The sequence below is a fragment of the Micropterus salmoides genome, unplaced genomic scaffold (assembly GCF_014851395.1).
Source record: "Micropterus salmoides isolate LMB-PRFRI ecotype aquatic unplaced genomic scaffold, ASM1485139v1 Ms_hic_scaffold_10, whole genome shotgun sequence".
NCBI classification, from domain to species: domain Eukaryota; kingdom Metazoa; phylum Chordata; class Actinopteri; order Centrarchiformes; family Centrarchidae; genus Micropterus; species Micropterus salmoides.
In genome coordinates, this window is record NW_024040041.1 from 28,257,769 (window position 1) to 28,278,108 (window position 20,340).

The following is a 20,340-nucleotide window of genomic DNA, read 5'->3' on the forward strand; positions in this document are numbered from 1 at the left end:
CAACAGCACAAACACCATTACCCCCTTTGGTTAAACTTGAAGACGTTTTTTTTTTTTTTACCACACTTTGGACATTTTCTCCAAGAACTGCATCAATATAGCACCACAATTAAAAACATTAATTACAAGAAGGCAATGAAGACTTTCTTTTGGACAGATCTGATATATTTTGAATGCACATTACCCTTTTTTTTATTATTATTACGCCACGTTCTAGCTTTGTTATTATTTATGTATTTTCTTATACAGCTGCCCCTGATTATTTTGTGTTTTGCTACGGTTTCCGGGTTGAAGGACGTGTTTCCTCGACAATAATCAGTAGCGTGAAGTAGCTGAAGGCACCACAGTATAAATAAACGATATCATCTTTTGCGTGTTCTCGGGCCGAACAAGCTGCTGCTGCCTGAACTTTAAACGCTTTATTATCGCTACCACATAGTTTCTGACTCCTAAACAAACAAAACCCAGCTGACTACCGGTGCCCTGAATGAGTTAAGGTTAGGCTACGGAAATAGGTGTGATTCAGGCTGGTGATGTGGAGAAATGAAAACGAAACCAAAGAAACCCGAGAAGTTTAGTCTGGAAAGTTGATCATCAAGTGGTGGTTTCGACGTTTCAGTAGATTCAGTCAGCACATGAGTTTCGGATCTCCCGCACAGTAAACAATAAGATTTCCATTTTTATTTTAACCACGCAGCTAATACGATGAGGCTCCAATGAGGAACTGAAGACAACAGTCGAGAGGAGAAACATGCCTGTGTCAAGGTAAAAGAGTTTGTTACTTTGAGCTACAGAAGATGAGAGAAAAGCCTGTAGTAAGAGCAAAATGTTAAATAAGGAAAAATACAGAGGGATCTCTGAATCAGTCTGACGGTTCAGTGCGTGAGATTTTAGTAGCCTATTAAATAAATGTAGAGATTAATGTTGTTGTTTGTAAAAACAAAGGCACCAAATATAATAAAGAATAATGATAATCTTTATTTGTATAGCACATTTCATAAAATAAAATGCAGCTCAAAGTGCTATACATTACCAGCACTTAAACAAGTTACAGATAAATAAAGGATACAATACAGCAGCAAGCAAACAAGCACAAAACACAGGTATTAAAACTGGATAAAGGTAGCAGACAGGGCTATAAAATCAAATAAATACATAAATAATTGCGTTTAATCAGTTAAAAGAAAAAGCATAACAGTAGGTCTTGAGATGCTTCTTAAAACTATCTATAGAGTTAGAGTTTATCTTATTCGTAAAGGAAGTCTGTTTCAAACCATTAGTGCACAATTGTCAAAATTGTCTGCTTTTCATATATTCTTCTTTACATGATGCTGCAATACTCCGGTTTAACCGCTTCATGTTTTGCTTTATCTTGTTGTAATTTAAATGTTGTGTGTTCTGTTGCTGTTTTTAATGGCTAATTTAACATCAAGCGAAGGGACAACAGAGGATAATTAGTCATTTGGCTGACACTGAAAGATTTACAGTGACGTTGCTCAATGTGCATTGTCCCTGAAAATTAAAACACTGTGTGTGCTTTGGTGACGTCTGCAGGTCCAATTGTTTAAATGCAAAGAAAAAGAAAAAGATTGAGTAATAAACGGCAGTTGCTCCAAACCTGTTTGTCCTGTAACGATAAAACTGGTTGAATACCTCTATGAATTATGAGTTGTGCATGTTGTCATATTTCACAGCCTGTATAGCCATTATTTTACAAGTAAAAAAGCAAAGATTAAGAAGAATATCTGAAGAAATAAATGTAATTATTTTTACCGATCTCCTATCCTGTTGTTTACTATCTGAATTTACCCCCAGGTTGGGAACTACTGACTATTCTTGAGTCCGGAATCAGAAACAACTATAGATAGATTGATGCTTTTTCGATCCCCGAGGGGAATTATGACAGTTACTAGTGTCTGCCGAAGCTATGTGACTTAAAGCACTGAAATAAAATGTGTCTGAAAATGTCTACAATTAAGTATTTACAGTATTCACCTTGAATGTTACCGTCCTTCGATTAAAGGATTCGATTCCTATGAAAACAGTTGACTATTTATTTCAAACATCCAAAGTTCATCAACTGTGGACTCTGAACATAATGTTATCAGCAGGAAACTGTAGCAGTCTGAAACAATTAATTGACGTTTCTTTTTGATTTCTAATATCAATGTATCCTATTAAATAACTTACCTGAACATTTACTGACCCTTAAGGAAGGCAGCTCTGTTTCTCTAAGAAAACCAGAGAGAAGCTGTCTCTTTGCAGTTGTTTTGTGTGTTTGAGCATCTCTTTGTAGTCGTTTTGTGACTCTGTGACACTCTGCACAGATATTGTACTATTGTAATACTTTGAAAAAAACACTGATGCCATTTAGATTTTCTTAAAACAGTTGATTTACTAATGTTACTGTATTTTAGTAAAATGTTACTGTAGCTTCAGTATGCTGTGCAGCTGAAGGAAAAATGATCAAAGTATTGGATTAGATTTGGTTGTATTATGTGAGGTTGTATTGCCTAGCTTTAGACGTTTAGACATCCTGGGAAAGCTGGACTCGTTCAGCTACATTTTACATCTTTAACATGTAATTGCACTAATATATAATGCTAACCAAACTGACTGTTGTTTTCTGAAATAACCACATTGTCAAAAACCAATATATCGTCTTTTCCATTTATTTATTTATTCACTCACTCACTTATTTAGTTATTCTGTAGCAGTAGTTGTGCTATGCCTCTGGTACTGTTGAGTGTTGTTGGATTTAACTTGGTTATTAAGAACATTTAGTGTAGTTTAGAAATTAACTGTACAAACAGAAAAGGAATCCCCAACAATGGTACAACATAATCATGTAGAATCGATGCCAGTAAATATTCATTTGGTGATTTGGAGGTCACAAGATCTCAAAACTCAGCTAAATCTGCTTGTTAAGTGGAGGTTTATTAGATTAGATAAGATCAGAATCGTTTCACTGACATTGTAATGAGGATATTAAGTGAGATCTGTGACTTTCCACCAACAAATGTTAACACCGAGGCTCTGGCCCCTGGTCCAAGCACTTAAAGGCCAAGAAACTGATTTGATTTATTTATCAGCAGTGATGGAGTGCCTGTAGCTGCTGCCAAATCTTTCTCCTGCACTGTCGCACAGCAAGCAAACTCCACAAGGAGTCAGTGAATAGTTTTACTACAATCTCACAAACTGAATAATGTTTTGTCTTACAGAAAGGAACTACAGGAGGCCTTGTGCTGCTACACTGCAGACACCCTCAGCTACATTGACACAGTAAGAGAATTCTGCAAGAGGATCTCTAAATGGATGCTTGGGAGGGAGTCAGAGTTGGAAATGATGATGGACATCAAAGACAGGGCTGGAAAAATTGACCTGAACATCAGCCATGTTACCCAGTCAAAGAACAGAGGAGAGGCCTTTCTGGAATATATGAAGAGCAAGGTGACCCAAGTGACTGCAGACAGCAGGCGTGCAGAGCTGGAGAAAGAGCTGGCTGCTGTGGTGAAGGACACTCTGGGAGGCCTGGAGAAGCTGGACTACTTCCTGGATGCAGTGGAAAAACTGGCGGTCACCTCACTTCATGTGTTCAAGGAGGAGAACCAGGTGTTACACCTGCCCCAAGGGATCAGCTGTGAACAGGTTCAGATTGTCATCTCTTCTGCACGGCAAATCTGCCCACAACTCCTCGAGTTTAAAAGAGATGCAAGTGTCTTCTTCCTTCCCAAACTTCAGAACGTGGACGTGCTGTCCTATCAGCTGGACAAATACATTCGGACCACCCAGAAAATCTGTGACAAGTTAGAGAAAAGGTAAACTGACATTTCTTCATTGTAACCTGCAAATTTTGCAAAATAAACAACATCTATAATAGAAAATGATTTAACTTTCTTTCACAGCTCCTTCAGTGAGTTTAGCCTGAAGATGACTGCTGAAACTCTGGTAGACCTCGATGTGAATTTGTCTGAAGATGACGTACAGAGGATGCTTTGTCACATTACTCAGCTTGATGAAATCAGGTAAGCATTATGTGTGTTTTTTCACCAAATATCATGTCCACACATTTGTGCAAGGTGTTTGCCTATTAGTTATAGAAATGTAAGTGTAATCAGCATGATTGATCTTCAAAAGACTATTTGATACACACTGCAAAAAAAGGCATTCATAGATCTTGGAGAATAAATCCTAATGATTTGGTTTCGTATAGCGCCATCATCAAGTCAAAATTTTACACCTGGAAAACATTCCCATCAGCCTCGGATGTACACTGTGCTGATTAGCAAATGTTAGCATGCTAACACGCTAAGCTAAGGGCATGAGCAGCTAAACATCAGTATGTTAGCATTGTTATTGTGAGAATGTTGGTATGCTGACGTTAGTGTGTAGCTCAACCACCACTGTAATCTCACAGAGCTGCTAGCATGGCTGCGGACTCTCTGTCTTGTTTAAATATAATTTATTGCAACTAAAGTAAATTGGAGTTGGCCTTTCTCTGGTCCAGCAGGAGTTCCTTGTTTTAAATGTATCTCATGAAATAAAATGAAGTAGATCCCAGGCCCAAACAGAATTTTAAAATAAGATGATAAACTCTAAGATTTCTTTTACTTTTTAGGATGAACCAGGACTTCCGGATGGTGTTCTTGTTTCAGGAGGACTCAGGTTTTGCCTTCATCAGTGAGTTCAGCAAACGACAGCCCGGGATGCTGCAGTTTCTCAATGAGCTGGAGGAGAATGCTGTTCAGCTAGACAGGATGAATAAGGGGGCAAAGATCTCCAGTGTTGCAGGCAGCTCAGTGGGGGCAGTTGGAGGTGTGCTTTCTATCATTGGTTTGGCATTAATTCCTGTAACAGCTGGAGTGTCTCTAGCTCTGACAATGACAGGGGTAGGGATGGGAATTACCAGTGGGGTCAACAGCGCTGTCACCACAGCCACAGAGATCGGAGTAAACCGTAAACATCAAAAGAAAGCCAGTGAAGTCTTCCAGAGCTTCATGAAGGACGTGCAGATTCTCCAGGATTGTCTGGACGATGTGATCAAAAGAGAAACAGATAAGATAGATGTGTCTGTAGGAGTAGGAAAGGTGCTTTGTAAAGCTGTTGTTATCGGAAATGGAATTGATGCGCTTGTTGATGCTGCCTCTGCTGCTAAGATGTTGAGAAGTGAAGAGCTGATTGTAAGTGCTGGCAAGGTGGTGGCCCAGGAAGGTAAAGCATTTCGTAACGTGCCCAGGGTGGCCTCAGAAGTCCCAGATATCGGTCAGGTAGCAGTCAAAGGGCCTCTTGCCCTCTCCAAGTCAGCCAGGGTCGGTCTCATTGCAGCCAATGCTCTTTTCCTTGGCCTGGATATCTTCTTCATCTGTAAAGACAGCATTGGTCTGGCCAAAGGCAGCGAGACTGAAGTCTCACAGTTCATCAGAGCCAGAGCTACACTTTGGAGCTCAGAGATGGACTCGTGGCAGAAGATCCACGACTCCCTGTGCAAAGGTCTGCTGACATCAGAGAAAAAACAAGCTGTCCTGGAGACGCCATTTTCTTCGGAGATGGAGATGAAGAAACTGAGTGAAACAAAAATGGAATTTGATGAGGTGGCTGAAAAACTGAAAGAAAGACAGTCTTGTGTAATACAGTAGTGCTCAATGAACAGAGATTACAGAGATCAGATTTCTGCCTTTTCCCCAGCTCTGTTGGTGTGTTTATAGAGGAGATCCATTTAATGTGATCAAATCATGTAAAAATTCAACTAATATTACAGCTCACAGTAAAGCATTAAACAAAATTAACATTGATCTCTGAGGAATTAATTAACTGTAATTCCTGTGACATAAAGCAATTTGACTGTTTTTACATATTCTTTGGGCAGAATGTTTCTTTTTCCTTCATTGGATGTATGAACCTTTTGTTCAGCTTGTATTGAAACATAATGTATTATAGGTGTCACTTAGTAATAAACACTAACTGATAATAAATGTAACTGGAAAATAAAAGATTGTTTTAATTCTTGAGTTGCAATCACTGTCATATCTAAAATATACTCTGTACAATATGTATGATCTGCATTATTCACTGCACATTTTTCTCGCACAATCAAATAAAGAAAATATGTTATAACAAGTAACTGTGTGAATATGATTGCTCCACCTGACTTAATAAAAGTCAAATAAAAATTGTCAGCAAAGGATAACAGCAGGCTACTCAGCTGTACTGTTTGCCAGGCCAAATAACTCATTTCAGTTTTCAGCATGATGCTCGTTGCCACACACAACACAACAAGCAGGAAAACAGTGCTGAGATTAATTTGTTACTCAATAACACAAACAATGACATGTTTGTGTGTAAATCATTTACGCTTATTTGTGGACTTCGGTCCAAAGTCCAGAAAGTGTGATTCAGTCTGGTTCTGGTGATGTGGAGAAAAGGGAAACTAAACCCACCCATGTTGTTTTCAATCTTCAAAACAAAGAGAACAAATAGAAACCGTGTTTGCTATCAAACAGAAGTACATTCGTAGGTATAAATATCAAAGGAAATATAATAAACTCCACTTTCATTCCTCATACCACATTGCACGTTTCACGCTCAAAAAACTGTTTGCTCCCATCTCTTGGGTCAACAACACCTGTGCCCTGTTGGACCTTGGACCAGCCAAATTGACAGCGCCATGGCTACCCTTGGTGGCGGCGGTTCAGCAACAACAAATGATAAACATTTAACCAAATGGCTCTCATATCTGTAAAAAAACAAATGTGTAGGGTATCAAAATTCTCATCTCAGTGAGAGAGGAACATAATGCAGTTGTTTTCAAAGGTAGTTACCACAAGTCAGCCACAAGATGGCGACAAAGACCATGTGTTCGAGGGGAACATTAGGGCTCTGCTCCAGAGGGCACATGAAATGAGGTTAACGGTTGTTTAGGTTGTTATCAGGATTTAATAACACAATATGTTAAGCAAAAGTGCACCTGAAATTATCAGATATGCCATGGCCCATAGATGTCCTAGGCTTGTGCTTAGCTTGCGAGCAAGGCAAGTTTATTTGTATAGCACATTTCAACAACAAGGTAATTCGAAGTGCTTTACATAAAACATATAAGCAACAGGGAAATATAAAAAAGTTTAAAAGCAACATCGGGAAATTGAAAAAATACACATTAAAAAATAATAAAAGTTACAGTGCAGTGTACAATCATGGTTAAAAGAGTTAAATGGAAAACAAAAACAGGCTATGGGGTTGAGCAAATAATTGAGTTACAATTATTATGAAAAGAGAATAAACAGAGAATTACACTTAATCTACTCTCTCTAGCTAGTCTGTACTCGGGTCCATAGCAATCTTTGGGTCCACTGAAACTCCAAAAATCCTCGGACACTACAGAGAAACCAGGACATGTCTGTCCGCAGGCCACTTTGATCCAGTTATACTCTGGACCCACCTGCGTGTTTACAGGTGGACAGAGGTTCCTGCAAATCACTCAGGCACGAGATTTAAGACCACTTCCTTCACTCTGTTCAATCTCACTCTCATTATCTTTTCACTCAATTACCTACTCATTTCTCACTGTGTAAAAATTTAATTAAAAGCAATGGTAAAAAGCTAAAAACAAAGAAAAAGAAAACAATACAGTAAAAGTTACAGTGCAGTTTTAGTTATCAATCTACTAGTTAAAGACAGTGATAAAAACAAAACTCTTAAATATTTAATTAAAAGCAGTGGTAAAAAGAAAAGTCTTCTGTCTTAATTTAAAAGAACTGACAGTTTCAGCAGACCTGCAGTTATTTGGGAGTTTGTTCCAGATATACGGAGCATAATAACTGAACGCTGCTTCTCCTTGTTTAGTTTTGACTCTGGGGACAGAAAGCAGACCTGCCCCAGACGACCTGAGAGGTCTGGATGGTTTGTAACGAAGCAGAAGATCAGAAATGTATTTTGGCCCTAAACCATTTAGTGCTTTATAAACTAACAGCAGGATTTTGAAATCAATTCTTTGACATACAGGAAGCCAATGTAAAGACCAGCTGTCTGATGGATTTCTTAGGGAGCCCTGTAAGGACACTGTTACAGTAGTCGAGTCGACTGAAGACAAATGCATGGATAAGTTTTGCCAGGTCTTGCTGAGACATAAGTCCTTTAATCCTTGATATATTCTTCAGGTGATAGTAGGCTGACTTTGTAATTTACTTAATGCGGCTGTTTAAATTCAGGTCTGAGTCCATGACTACACCAAGATTTCTGGCTTGATTTGTGGTTCTTAACATTACAGATTAAAGCTGAGCACTGACTTTCAATCGTTCCTCCCTGGCTCAAAACAATAACTTCTGTTTAATCTTTGGTCAATTGAAGAAAATTCTGGCACATCCAGCCATTGACCTGCTCAATACAGTTACTCAGCACTTGTATGTTATCATAGTCCCCTGGTGAAATGGTTATGTAAATCTGTGTGTCATCTGCATAATTATGGTAACATATTTTTCATAATCTGAGCCAGTAGAAGCATGTAAATGTTAAACAAAAGAGGCCCCAGAATGGAGCCTTGGGGAACTCCACATGTCATTTTTGTCAGCTCAGATGTGTGATTACCTATAGACACAAAGTAGTCCCTGTCCTTTAAGTAGGATTCAAACCAGTTTAGTACTGTGCCAGAAAGTCCAACCTAGTTTTCAAGTCTGTCTAGTAATATGTTGTAGTCGACCGTGTTGAATGCAGCTCTGAGATCCAATAATACTAAGACTGAAATTCTGCCACTGTCAGTGTTTAAATGGATGTCATTGAAGACCTTAACAAGAGCCGTCTCAGTGCTGTGGTGTGGTCGAAAACCTGACAGGAAGACATCAAAACTGTTATTTAGTGCCAAGAAAGCACTAAGCTGTTGAAAAACAGCCTTTTCAATGATTTTACTTAAAAATGAGAGATTTGATATGGGCCTATAATTGCTCATTAGTGACCTGTCTAGCTTGCTCTTTTTTAAGAGTGGCTTAATGACTGCAGTTTTCAGGGCCTGTGGGAAAAAAACCCGAGAGGAGAGACATGTTGACAATTAGTAGTAAATCTGAGGCCATGCATTTAGAAACATTTTTGAAAAAAACCTGTTGGCAGAATATCAAGGCAGCATGAAGAGGATTTCAGATGTTGTATTATGTCCTCCAGGTTTTTATTGTTAATAGAATCAAATTGTCTCATTCTATATAAATTGTTTTTAAGTGGACACAGGGACAAGACATATCCTGTTACTGACATGGAGGCACTGATTGCTTGTCTAATTGTTTGAATTTTGTCTGTGAAGAAGGAAGCAAATTCATTGCAGGCCCTGGTGGATAGAAGTTCAGAGGCTACAGACACAGGAGGGTTGGTTAGCCTGTCGACAGCAGCAAACAGGGCACGTGCATTATTAGTGTTTTTGGTGATGATGTCAGAGAAGAAGGACCGCCTTGCATTTGTAAAACAGAGACGACATGCGTTCGACCAGCAGTTACAGTAACTTTGGTCTAATGCATTACAGTTTCATTTCAGATCAGAATTGTAATTCTCAAAACTACTACCTCCACATCATCAGTCACTTGTGCACACCATAAAAGCAACTTCTCATTATTTTGAACAAGTTTTGCTTATGTCATGTTGATCACAATGTATTATACCAGTTCTCTGTTGAATAGTCTTACCTAGGTATAAGGTATTTATTGCATAAGTCACTACATGCAAAACGGTTGAACACGTTGTCAAAAATCAAAGTTAAATAAAGTCAAACTTTACTGTCATTCTTTGCATACAAGTATACAGCTGAACAAAATGTTGTTTTGTACAGACCTTAAACAAAGTAAGAATAGACAACAACAAATCGCAACACAGCCCTCAGACCATTTGCCCGATACACACAATACCATACACTGTAAACAGTAACAATAGACAGGGAGCAGTGAATAATGCAAATCGCCAATAGATGTGCCATAATTTTTATATTTGTGCTATGCAGTACTGTAAAACAGTCTTGTCTTTTTCTTTTCTGTATCACAATGACTGCTCTGTCAACAAATTACAGAACAAACAGTAAAAGTGTAACTGTGAATCCTATCCAATGTTTCGCGATGTATATCTTTGTACTGGTGAAAGTGATATACTGGTATGTCATACAGAAAATGTGCAGGCTTTTGTCATTGTCATCAAAACCTTAGCCAAAGTGTACATCAGAAAATACATACAGCGCACACAGTTATGTTATTCAACATGACTAAACATTTTGACTATCTTGTTCGTAAACAATGACACAAGGACTTGTGATTCTGATGGCACTGACATGTTCACTGACTTAAATGTTTACTTTTGAGAGTTAGACTAAGGATTTTGAGCAAGTTACGGGCTTTTGCAGGTAATCCACTGTGTTGTGCTGTTTGTTCTATACCTGTTTCAAGAAATGCACTGTTTTGCAAATGTACCAAAGCGACTGAGAAAATATATGCCATACTATAATCAACAGCCTTATCGTGCTCAAAATTTAGTTAACTTTCATGAATATAAATTATCTTACGTTACCGTGACTTCCTGTATGTAGCCTCCATGCAAAACAGTGATGTACAGCCCAGTGTGACCATTGGAGGCTGCACAGCTGTCAGCCACTATCAGAGCCAAGTTCTGCCAATAACTATAGTTTGAAAAATTTCCTATTGGTGCCAATTAATCGGGTTGACCTCTACTATAAAATGTTGAAAAAAACTAAAATTAAAGGAATATTTAGTTAATGCATAGGAAATAAATATGCATCGGAAAATGTGGCCTTTTTTCGGAAGTGAAGTCTTTTTTCTGGAAGGAGAGAGGTTGTTTTTTACCGAAAGTAAGAATTGGGTAAGAACCCTGTCTGTGCTTGGCACAAAAGAAGAACAGGAATTCATAATAAGCGAAATGCAGATGTTTTCGTAAGAAAGTTGCAAGATGAGCGAAACAGCTCCAGGAAAAGGAAGGCAATAACCTGCCCTGATACAACAACAAAATAACACAGATCTATGCATTCTTGAAAGGTTGCCTGGCTTTCATGGGTCAGGGATTAAGTCAAGATCTATTGAAGGATTATTGTAGTAAGAGTTTAAACATATAGCAGTGTATATTTGCGTGTAGTGGGAAAAATACATATTGCAGGCTATTCACTGTATGTATGCATTCTGTTTGTGGTTTGGATGATAGTTTGGGGAAGTGAGCACACCCTTGACTTTGCTTTTTTGTGCCTGTGCCTGTGTCTCTGGCATAAGGTTGGACTGGGAATTTTCAACAGGAAACATCTGCAGAAGTTACCAAAGACTGGGCGTTTTTTGTTTTAGATTAGATGACAGATGAGAGTGTTTTGTCAGCATTTTTGAAAAGTGCCAGCAGTGCCAAGACTCGTGTAGGGGTGGGCAGTGTTTGGTTGAGGTGCGTGTGAAACCTCTCATATAAAGTCATTGTGTGATTCGAGGGAGTGATTGTTTTATCTCACTGCGGAAGGGAAGAGGATCCTCACCGTCGCTGTTACGCTTTTCTTATATTTTCTCATGCACCATTGTGGTTAAGCACAGACTATCTTCTTCTTCTATCTGATGAAGTGGATGAAAAACTGCAAGGAATACATTTTTGTGTAATACAGTAGTGGTCAGTGGGCAAAGATTACTGTGTGCCTTTTAAACAACTCTGACACTATGATCAGTTATAAGATCTGTTTAATGTGATCGAACAATGTATGAAAGTTCAACTCTTACTTCACTGTAATTCTTATAACATAAAGCATTTTATTGAAGTAACAATTTTTCCTTCAGCAGTATGTTTTTTTTTCCTTGAAAGTATTTTTTAACCTTTTGTTGAGCTTGTTTTAAAACATAATACATCATAGGTGTCATTGAGTGTCAGTAATGAGCATATAAAAATAGAGTTACATTTTATGCAAAATATATTCTGTATAATCTGTATGACCTGCATTATTCATATGTATAATTCAATCTCCACCTTTTTCTAGCACAATCAAACAAAGTAAACCTTTTTATGGTAATTGCAACATAATGAAATGAGTAAGTGTGTGAAATGCATTCCTGAAAAACAGTACTGCTCCCCCTGAATAAATAAAAGGTGTGGAGGGAAAGTGTAACTGGAGTTTACTACAGTTTTTTTCAGTCGCTATGATACTATTTACACAAGTATATGGTAATATTCCACCCCTCTTAGTACAAAACAGATCATTAAAAAGTAGTAGTTTCACATTGAAAACATTATGTTCATACAAAATACATGCAATACAATGCTGTAAAATACACTACATGACTACCATCCATAATTGTTATATTATTTGTTACATATAATTAGACAAAACCTATGTTGCAATAAAGTAAACTACAGTAAAAGTTTGTTTTTTGGAGAAGATGTCTTCATTGATCACAGCTTGATTACATCCATCCATCCATCCATCCATCGTCAACTGCTTATCCTGCGTACAGGGTCGCGGGGGGGCTGGAGCCAATCCCAGCTGACATCAGGCGAAAGGGAGGGTACATCCTGGACATGTTGCCAGTCCATCGCAACCACTCACACTCAAGGACAATTTAGGGTCACCAATGTCTTTGGACGGTGGGAGGAAGCCGGAGCACCCGGAGAGAACCCACGCAGACACGGGGAGAACAAGCAAACTCCATACAGAAAGGCCGGAGCAACCGGGGTTTGAACCCGCGACCTTCTTGCTGTGAGGACCACCCAGCTTGATTACATATAGGATAAATATTATGGAAATGATAGATTCTGTAAATGTTGGATAATGTAAGTGTTTATGTAAAAATTGTGTAATCTGTCTCATACAGTATTCTGTAACATACTTTCAGCACTTCTAAGGTGATTTGAAACATGTATCTTGCATTGTATATTATTGGATTCAGTTAAAATGACTAAACTGAAAAGATATCTTTGTTGTGTTTTGGTTAACTATTAAACCATATCTTCTCATGACAATATACAAGAAACTTGTATTTTTAAATCAGTGGTTGTGTGGTGTGCACAATGGCAAGTTTTGAATGACACCTCCAACATAAAACTGATGAGGCAGAGATGAGAGGCAAAATGGCAAAGTATGTTAAAGATATCATTTAGGTTGCTGTAGGCCTAAGTAGATAGCTTGCTGCTACCTATTTGTACAAGTGTAAGAAAAACAAAAACATTAATTATTTAGTTTTTCCGTTTTTCATGTGAATTTAACCAAAAAATGTAAATCTACATTGTCATACGTTTTTGTCTTCAAATCGGCAGCTGGAATAGAAGTTACACCAAAACCAGAAAATAACTAATTTGTTGCTTTTAATATAAGATAACATAAGATAAGATAAGATAAAATATAGACGTGGATTTTCGTGTTTTTTAATTCCCGAAAAATGGGAACGGCCCAAATAACAGAAATGGGTGTGGTTCAGCCTGGTAATGTGAAAAAAGAGAAACAAAACCAAACACGCCCAAGAGGTTTTGTTTATATAATTGCTCAGCAAGTGGTGATTTTGTCATTTCAGCAAATCCAGTCAACAGCTAAGTAGCTGATATCTAGCACAGTAAACAATCAGATTTATTTTTTAACCTTACAGCTGACACGATGAGGGCCCAATGAGGACTGAAGACTGCTGTCAAAAAGAGAAACATGTCTGCGGCAAGGTAAAGAGTTTAGACCTTTGAGCTGCTTTTGCACAGATAATTTGAGAAAAGCCTGCGATAAGAGCAAAGTGTCAGTAATTTTAGCTGATATCATTTTAATTTATGTAGTAAACTGACGCTATTATGTTGTATGGTGTGTGTTTCTGTGCATTGGTATCTTAAAATTACTATTTTCACAAAAATCAAAGTTTCTTTATAAATTTAAACTTTTTTATTTGAAAGAACCTGTCAACATATTATTCAGAAAGATTGTGCATTTATTGATAAGCTTACTTATAATTGCTTTTTCCCCCTTATTAGTAAAATTTTCAGTTAAGCTCACTTACCATATTTTTTTGATGTACTTCATGTAATGCCACCATAGAAACCATTTAAAACTATTGTTACATGTCAACTAGTGTGGCAACAATGCAAGATCAGTAATTGTGATTGGTTGTAAAATTTTAAAGCACTATGTGTCCCATTTTACATGATTGCCCATTTTAGCTGACTCCACCCTACCTGGTCTTTATGAGATTGTTTTTTAGTATTCCAGGCTCTTGTCAATTGTAACAATTAATGTAGCCCAAATGTCTTTTTTCTGGTAGTTGCACCTTCCATATTTGTTTACCTTTAATTTACACAGGCTTCCCCTAGCAACCCCATGTTTAACGTTATAATGCTATGGACTGTGAGTTATTTCCCCAGGCATTGATGTGGACATATGGAAAGTTTGCATAAAGGGTTTAATAAGATTTGACAGTGGGACAGCCCTAAACCCTTTATTAAGGGAACACACCTCAAAGTCCATGAGTGTGGAGATTGGGATTCATCCTACACAAACCTCATCAATATATACTTTGCTTATTGTAAGTATAGCAGATGTGGCAATTAGTTTATCTTAAATACCATATTTAGATTGTCATTTTATGTTTCTGTGTGGTCATGTTGCATCTCCTTGTGGTCATTTAGTGTCTATTTGTTGTCGTTTTGTGTCTCACAGCTTCCTGCCACAGCAGATTTACACTGACACTCCTCTGTGCAGATATGTGAAATACTACACCACACTATACACAATATTATAGGAAACATAAAAAAAATATTTGAGATGCAGTTTACATTTTCTTACAGAAGAGCTGGTCTCACCTTTTTTAAATTGTTTAACTAATGCTACTGTATTTTAATGAAAAATTAGAGTGCCTCAGGATGCTGTGCAGCTATAATATGAAGGCAAAAACAAGAACCACCAAGCCACCTAGGCCAAAATTGAATACTTCGCTTGCACATCTATCCATACACGCTCACACATACATACATACTGTCATGCACATACATGCATACTTACTCATTTGTAAGTCACTGCACGATTCAAACTTTGGGTTTATTTCCTATGGGTTTGTATTAGCAACTTAATAAAGCTCTGCTACAGCCGTAAGAGAGCCGTCAGTTATCAGCGATGCTCATATCAGATAAAATAACTAAGGATCCTAAATGCATACCACAGTTTTTATTAAGGTAGACTCTGTAGGTCAAAAAACTCTTTACAGACTGTAAATACATTGAATATGTATTACTGGACAAACGAAATGCAACGATAAAAAGTATTAAAATATTATTATATTATATATTAATATTTAATAAAAACCTCAAGGATTATAACTTTAACAACATGTTTCAAGACATGCCGAAACCCTACATACCAAAATACCTTTTCTTAAGGTGAACTAACAGTGGGCTGATCTTCCATAAGGATGCGAGTGAGCAAGCGAGTATGTATGTATGTGCAAGCGAAGTATTAAATTTTGGCCAGGCTGCTACTCATAAAAAATGCACCTACCGACCCCTGTATGCATCTATGGTTTGTTATCTTGAGATCAGGAGAAAATTATCTTGTTATCACGGGAAAAACAACATTCGTTATCTCAAGATCACAAGATAATTATCCCGTGATCACAAGAAAATGGAATAAAAAAAATAGCTGAATCGATGGCCGCTTAGGGCTTCCATAGAAAATACAATCAAGACATACTTTTAACTGAGCTCTATGACTTTCCACCAAGAAATGCTAACTGCTCATCAGTTTATTTAATTTATTTATCAGCGATAGTGAGTGCTTGTGGCCGCTGCCAGATCTTACTCCTGCACTGTCACAGCCCTGGGTAAAATGTCCAACTCCACAACAACAGTTCAGTGAATAAGTTGAACTTATTTTAAAATGTCACTAACTGAATGATGATTTGTGTCGCAGAAAGGAACTACAGAAGGCCTTGTGCCGCTATACCACAAATACGCTCGCCTACATTGACACAGTAAGAGGATTCTGCAAGAGGATCTCTAAATGGATGCTTGGAAGGAAGTCAGAGTTCGACATGATGAAGGACATCAAAGACAGGGCTGACAAAATTGACCTGAACATCAGCCATGTTACCCAGTCAAAGAAAAAAGGTAAGGCTATATGGGAGTATATGAAGAGCAAGGTGACCCAGGTGACTGCAGACAGCAGGCGTGCAGAGCTGGAGAAGGAGCTGGCTGCTGTGGTGAAGGACACTCTGGGAGGCCTGGAGAAGCTGGACTACTTCCTGGATGCAGTGGAGAAACTGGCGGTCACCTCACTTCATGTGTTCAAGGAGGAGAACCAGGTGTTAAACCTGCCCCAAGGGATCAGCTGTGAACAGGTTCAGGTTCTCATTGCTGCTGCACGGCTAATCTGCCCACAACTCCTCAAGTTTAAAAGAGATGCAAGTGTCTTCTTCCTTCCCAAACTTCAGAATGTGGAAGTGCTGTCCTATCAGCTGGACAAATACATTCAGACCACCCAGACAATCTGTGACAAGTTAGAGCAAAGGTAAACTTCATTGTGGTGGCAGAAAATTGATTGAATTGTCTTATATTCATGCTAATAATTATCCATTGTGTACTTATAGACACCTAACTCTGGCATCTCCTAGTGGACAATAAAATGTCAGACATTCATAATTTATTGTTTTTGCAAAATAAACAACAAATTCATCTTTCTTTCACAGCTCTTTGAGTGGGTTTAGCCTTAAGATAGCTACTGACACTTTGGTAGAGCTCGATGTGGATTTGTCTGAAGATGAAATACAGAGGATGCTTTGTCACATTAATCAGCTCCATAAAATCAGGTAAGCATTTATCCCTGTGTGTTTTTGCAATATCATGTCAACACATTTGTGCATGGTGTTATTTTTATAGTAATATTAATGTAATCAGCATGATTTATATTAAAAGACTATTTCATACACACTGCATTAATCTCATTAGGATAAATCCTAATGACTTTGGTTTCCTATATTGCCATCATCCAGTCAAAGGTTTAGTTTATCCAATACTTTTAGGACCAAACACCTGCAGAACATTCCCATCAGCCTGATATGTACATTCTGTTTAGTGCAAAGACTGTTTATAAAAGAGTTTGGTGCTGATTAGCAAGTTTTAGCATGCTAATGCACTAAGCTAAGGTGATGACCTGCTAAACATCAGCATGATAGCATTGTCATTGTGAGCATGTTCATATACTGGCATTAGCATGTAGGTCAAGCACCACTGTTGAAATGTTTTATAAAGGGAAACACAAAATTCAGGCGGCATGTGACAATTTAAAATATAAAACTATAATCTAATGCAGGAAGGCTCTCAGGTATTCTGCATTGCTTTTGAATATGTATTTTAGATCCTTTTGTCATTTAAAATCATCCCTGCTGAGTCAACACACATGCAGGCATGATGTAGTCTTTCCTCCTCTTTTGTGTCTTTTGTAACGGGGTGTCACCTCTTAAATGTGCTTGCGGCACCTCAATGATAAATTATTTCATTTTAATTAATTCATTATAAACTCCTGGACTTTAATAGCTCCTGTGTTTCAGCGGGTTTTCTGTTCATGGTCAAAACTTTCTGCACATTCAGAATCCCACAAGTTTGTGTTCTCTGATATGTTGGCAAAAAAAGTCGTAATATTACAAGACTAACATCATGATTTAATGAGAATTACCTGTCATAAACCCTGCTGTGCATTACATTATTGCACTTCTGATATGGTAGTCCCTAGTGCGACTAAAATACATTATAAAATGAAGCAGATCAAAAGCCCAAATAGAATTTTAAAATAACACAATTACCTTTGAGATTTTCTCTTTCTTCTTCTGTTCAGGATGAACCAGGACTTCCGGATGGTGTTCTTGTTTCAGGAGGAATCGTGTTCTGGCTTCATCAGTGAGTTCACCAAACGACAGCCCGGGATGCTGCAGTTTCTCAATGAGCTGGAGGCGAATGCTGTTCAGCTAGACAGGATGAATAAGGGGGCAAAGATCTCCAGTGTGGCAGGCAGCTCAGTGGGGGCAGTTGGAGGTGTGCTTTCTATCATTGGTTTGGCATTAATTCCTGTAACAGCTGGAGTGTCTCTAGCTCTGACAATGACAGGGGTAGGGATGGGAATTACCAGTGGGGTCAACAGTCTTGTCACCACAGCCACAGAGATCGGAGTAAACCGTAAACATCAAAAGAAAGCCAGTGAAGTCTTCCAGAGCTTCATGAAGGATGTGCAGATTCTCCAGGATTGTCTGGAGGAGGTGATCAAAATAGAAACAGATAAGATAGATGTGGCTGTAGGAGTAGGAAAGGTGCTTTGTAAAGCTGGTGCTATTGGAAAAGGAATTGATTCGCTTGTTGATGCTGCCTCTGCTGCTAAAATGTTGATAAGTGAAGAGCTGATTGTAAGTGCTGGCAAGGTGGTGGCCCAGGAAGGTAAAGCATTTCGTAACGTGCCCAGGGTGGCCTCAGAAGTCCCAGATATCGGTCAGGCAGCAGTCAAAGGGCCTCTTGCCCTCTCCAAGTCAGCCAGGGCCGGTTTCATTGCACTCAATGCTCTTTTCCTTGGCATGGATATCTTCTTCATCTGTAAAGACAGCATCGGTCTGGCCAAAGGCAGCGAGACTGAAGTCTCACAGTTCATCAGAGCCAGAGCTGCACTTTGGAGCTCAGAGATGGACTCGTGGCAGAAGATCCATGACTCCCTGTGCAAAGGTCTGAAGACATCAGAGGAAAAACGAGCTGTCCTGGAGACGCCATTTTATTCAGAGATGGAGCTGAATAAACAAAGTGAAATGGAAATGAAATTATGAAGTGGACTAAAGACATAAAAGGAAAACATTTTTGTGTAATACAGTAGTGCAGTGAACAGAGATTACTATGTGCCTTTTCCCAACTCTGATGGTGTGTTCAGAGATGAAATCCATTTAAGGTGATCAAATCATGCATGAAAATTCAACCCTGCTTGTATTAAAGTTGTGTTTAGCACCGAATAACTTCTATTCTACCTCTAATCTATTGCTGAAGAATTCTTAATTAGCTATAATTCTTTTGTTAAGCTTGTTTTAAAACATAATGATAAAAATGTAAAAGTAAAATAACTATTTTATTTTAAGTTGCTGTCGCTGTCATATAAATATAGCAGAGTAGAATTTTATTATTTCATTTTTCATGCACAATCAAATAAAGTAAACATGTTGTAATGAGTAACTGTGTGAATATGATCAGGGAATTCCTGAAAACGAGCATTGCTCTACCTGAAATTAATAAAGGTGAAAAAAGTTTAAGCAAAGGATAACAGCAGGCTACTCAACTGTACTGTTTGCCAGGCCAAATAACTAATTTCAGTTTTCAGCATGATGCTCGTTGCCACACGCAACGCAACAAGCAGGAAAGAAGTGCTGATATTCATCTTGAATCAATAACAAAAATACATTTTATAGTCACATCCGAGGACACAGGGGAAGTCAAACAGATACCAACTTTACAAATTTCCAAACACTGCTGTCAGGCTCAACACTGGCAGTGATCCTTACTGAAAACGAGTGATCTATCTATGTTTATATCTATAAAGTGTTCTCAATAATTATAAAAATCAATTCTAAATGGCTTGGAACCAACGGCAAGCACAAAAGGATTTACAAAAAATGACCAGCAGGTGTCGGGCTGCACCTCCATCAGCTGTGATCACCTGGAGCCACTTGATCAAACATGCTCCACTAAGTTAATTCGGCAGTGCCTAAAGATTCATCCTACCTGTACCAAAAACAGAACAGATAATCAAAAAGGACCTTTTTTTTTTTTTTAAACTACTAAAACATCTGACATTGACTCGGTAGAAACACATGCTTCGCATCGAAATAATTATGTTCAGACATATGCGTAGCAGCCATTATACATGAGACATGTCCCCCCCACATTTCAAAATTGATGTTTTGTCCCCCTCACCTTTTTCAGGCGATTTCGGAGTTGGCTCATACTCCATATCAGACATGATTAAACGGTTAAAACGCGGACAAAAAAACATGTAGCCTAACATTAGGCCTCTGAAAAAAAGTCCGACACCACGCAAAGGTGGTGCTGAAAACTCAAGGGGGAAAAAAAGAGTTCACTCCAGGCTGGTGCAGCAGGTTGATATTACAGACTTTTCTTTTGTGCTGCTGTTACTTAGCCTGAAGACAGTAGTGAGGACGCCTGCAGCGGTGGATAGTTAGACTAGTAGCCTAATGCAAATTTGCAAAATGAATGTATAAAATAAACAAAGTCATTGGCACAATTTCACGTTCCTTTTTAAAACTATACTTTTACTCTTTACTCTAGCATTTTCTTTAGGCCACTACTGTTAATAGCGCCACATTTTCACATTGATACCTTCATAATTTACATAATGTCTGT

General features: G+C 38.2%; 2 protein-coding genes across 3 annotated transcripts; both read left to right on the forward strand.

Moving 5' to 3' along the window:
* The first annotated feature begins 313 nt into the window (after positions 1–313).
* apol (apolipoprotein L) lies at positions 314–6,118 on the forward strand. The gene is made up of 4 exons (XM_038706805.1): positions 314–765; positions 3,222–3,818; positions 3,906–4,025; positions 4,619–6,118. Exons 1-4 carry the CDS (start codon positions 752–754, stop codon positions 5,634–5,636), a joined length of 1,749 nt encoding a protein of 582 aa, XP_038562733.1. The 5' UTR covers positions 314–751; the 3' UTR covers positions 5,637–6,118.
* Positions 6,119–12,587: 6,469 nt separating this feature from the next.
* Positions 12,588–19,152, forward strand: LOC119894215. 2 transcript variants are annotated; one of them, XM_038706837.1, is made up of 5 exons: positions 12,588–12,691; positions 13,575–13,641; positions 15,869–16,465; positions 16,644–16,763; positions 17,789–19,152. In XM_038706837.1, exons 2-5 carry the CDS (start codon positions 13,628–13,630, stop codon positions 18,756–18,758), a joined length of 1,701 nt encoding a protein of 566 aa, XP_038562765.1. In that variant the 5' UTR covers positions 12,588–12,691; positions 13,575–13,627; the 3' UTR covers positions 18,759–19,152. The 2 variants fall into 2 exon arrangements, with proteins under 2 accessions (XP_038562765.1, XP_038562755.1); XM_038706827.1 differs by lacking the exon at positions 12,588–12,691 and adding an exon at positions 12,716–12,765.
* Positions 19,153–20,340: the final 1,188 nt, after the last annotated feature.

Bases quoted from the DNA above. Each gene is read 5' to 3' on its own strand.
- apol (XM_038706805.1), top strand. The intron at 3,819-3,905 runs GTAAACTGACAT...TTTCTTTCACAG, and splicing joins TGTGACAAGTTAGAGAAAAG to CTCCTTCAGTGAGTTTAGCC. The intron at 4,026-4,618 runs GTAAGCATTATG...TTTACTTTTTAG, and splicing joins ACTCAGCTTGATGAAATCAG to GATGAACCAGGACTTCCGGA.
- LOC119894215 (XM_038706837.1), top strand. The intron at 16,466-16,643 runs GTAAACTTCATT...TTTCTTTCACAG, and splicing joins TGTGACAAGTTAGAGCAAAG to CTCTTTGAGTGGGTTTAGCC. The intron at 16,764-17,788 runs GTAAGCATTTAT...TCTTCTGTTCAG, and splicing joins AATCAGCTCCATAAAATCAG to GATGAACCAGGACTTCCGGA.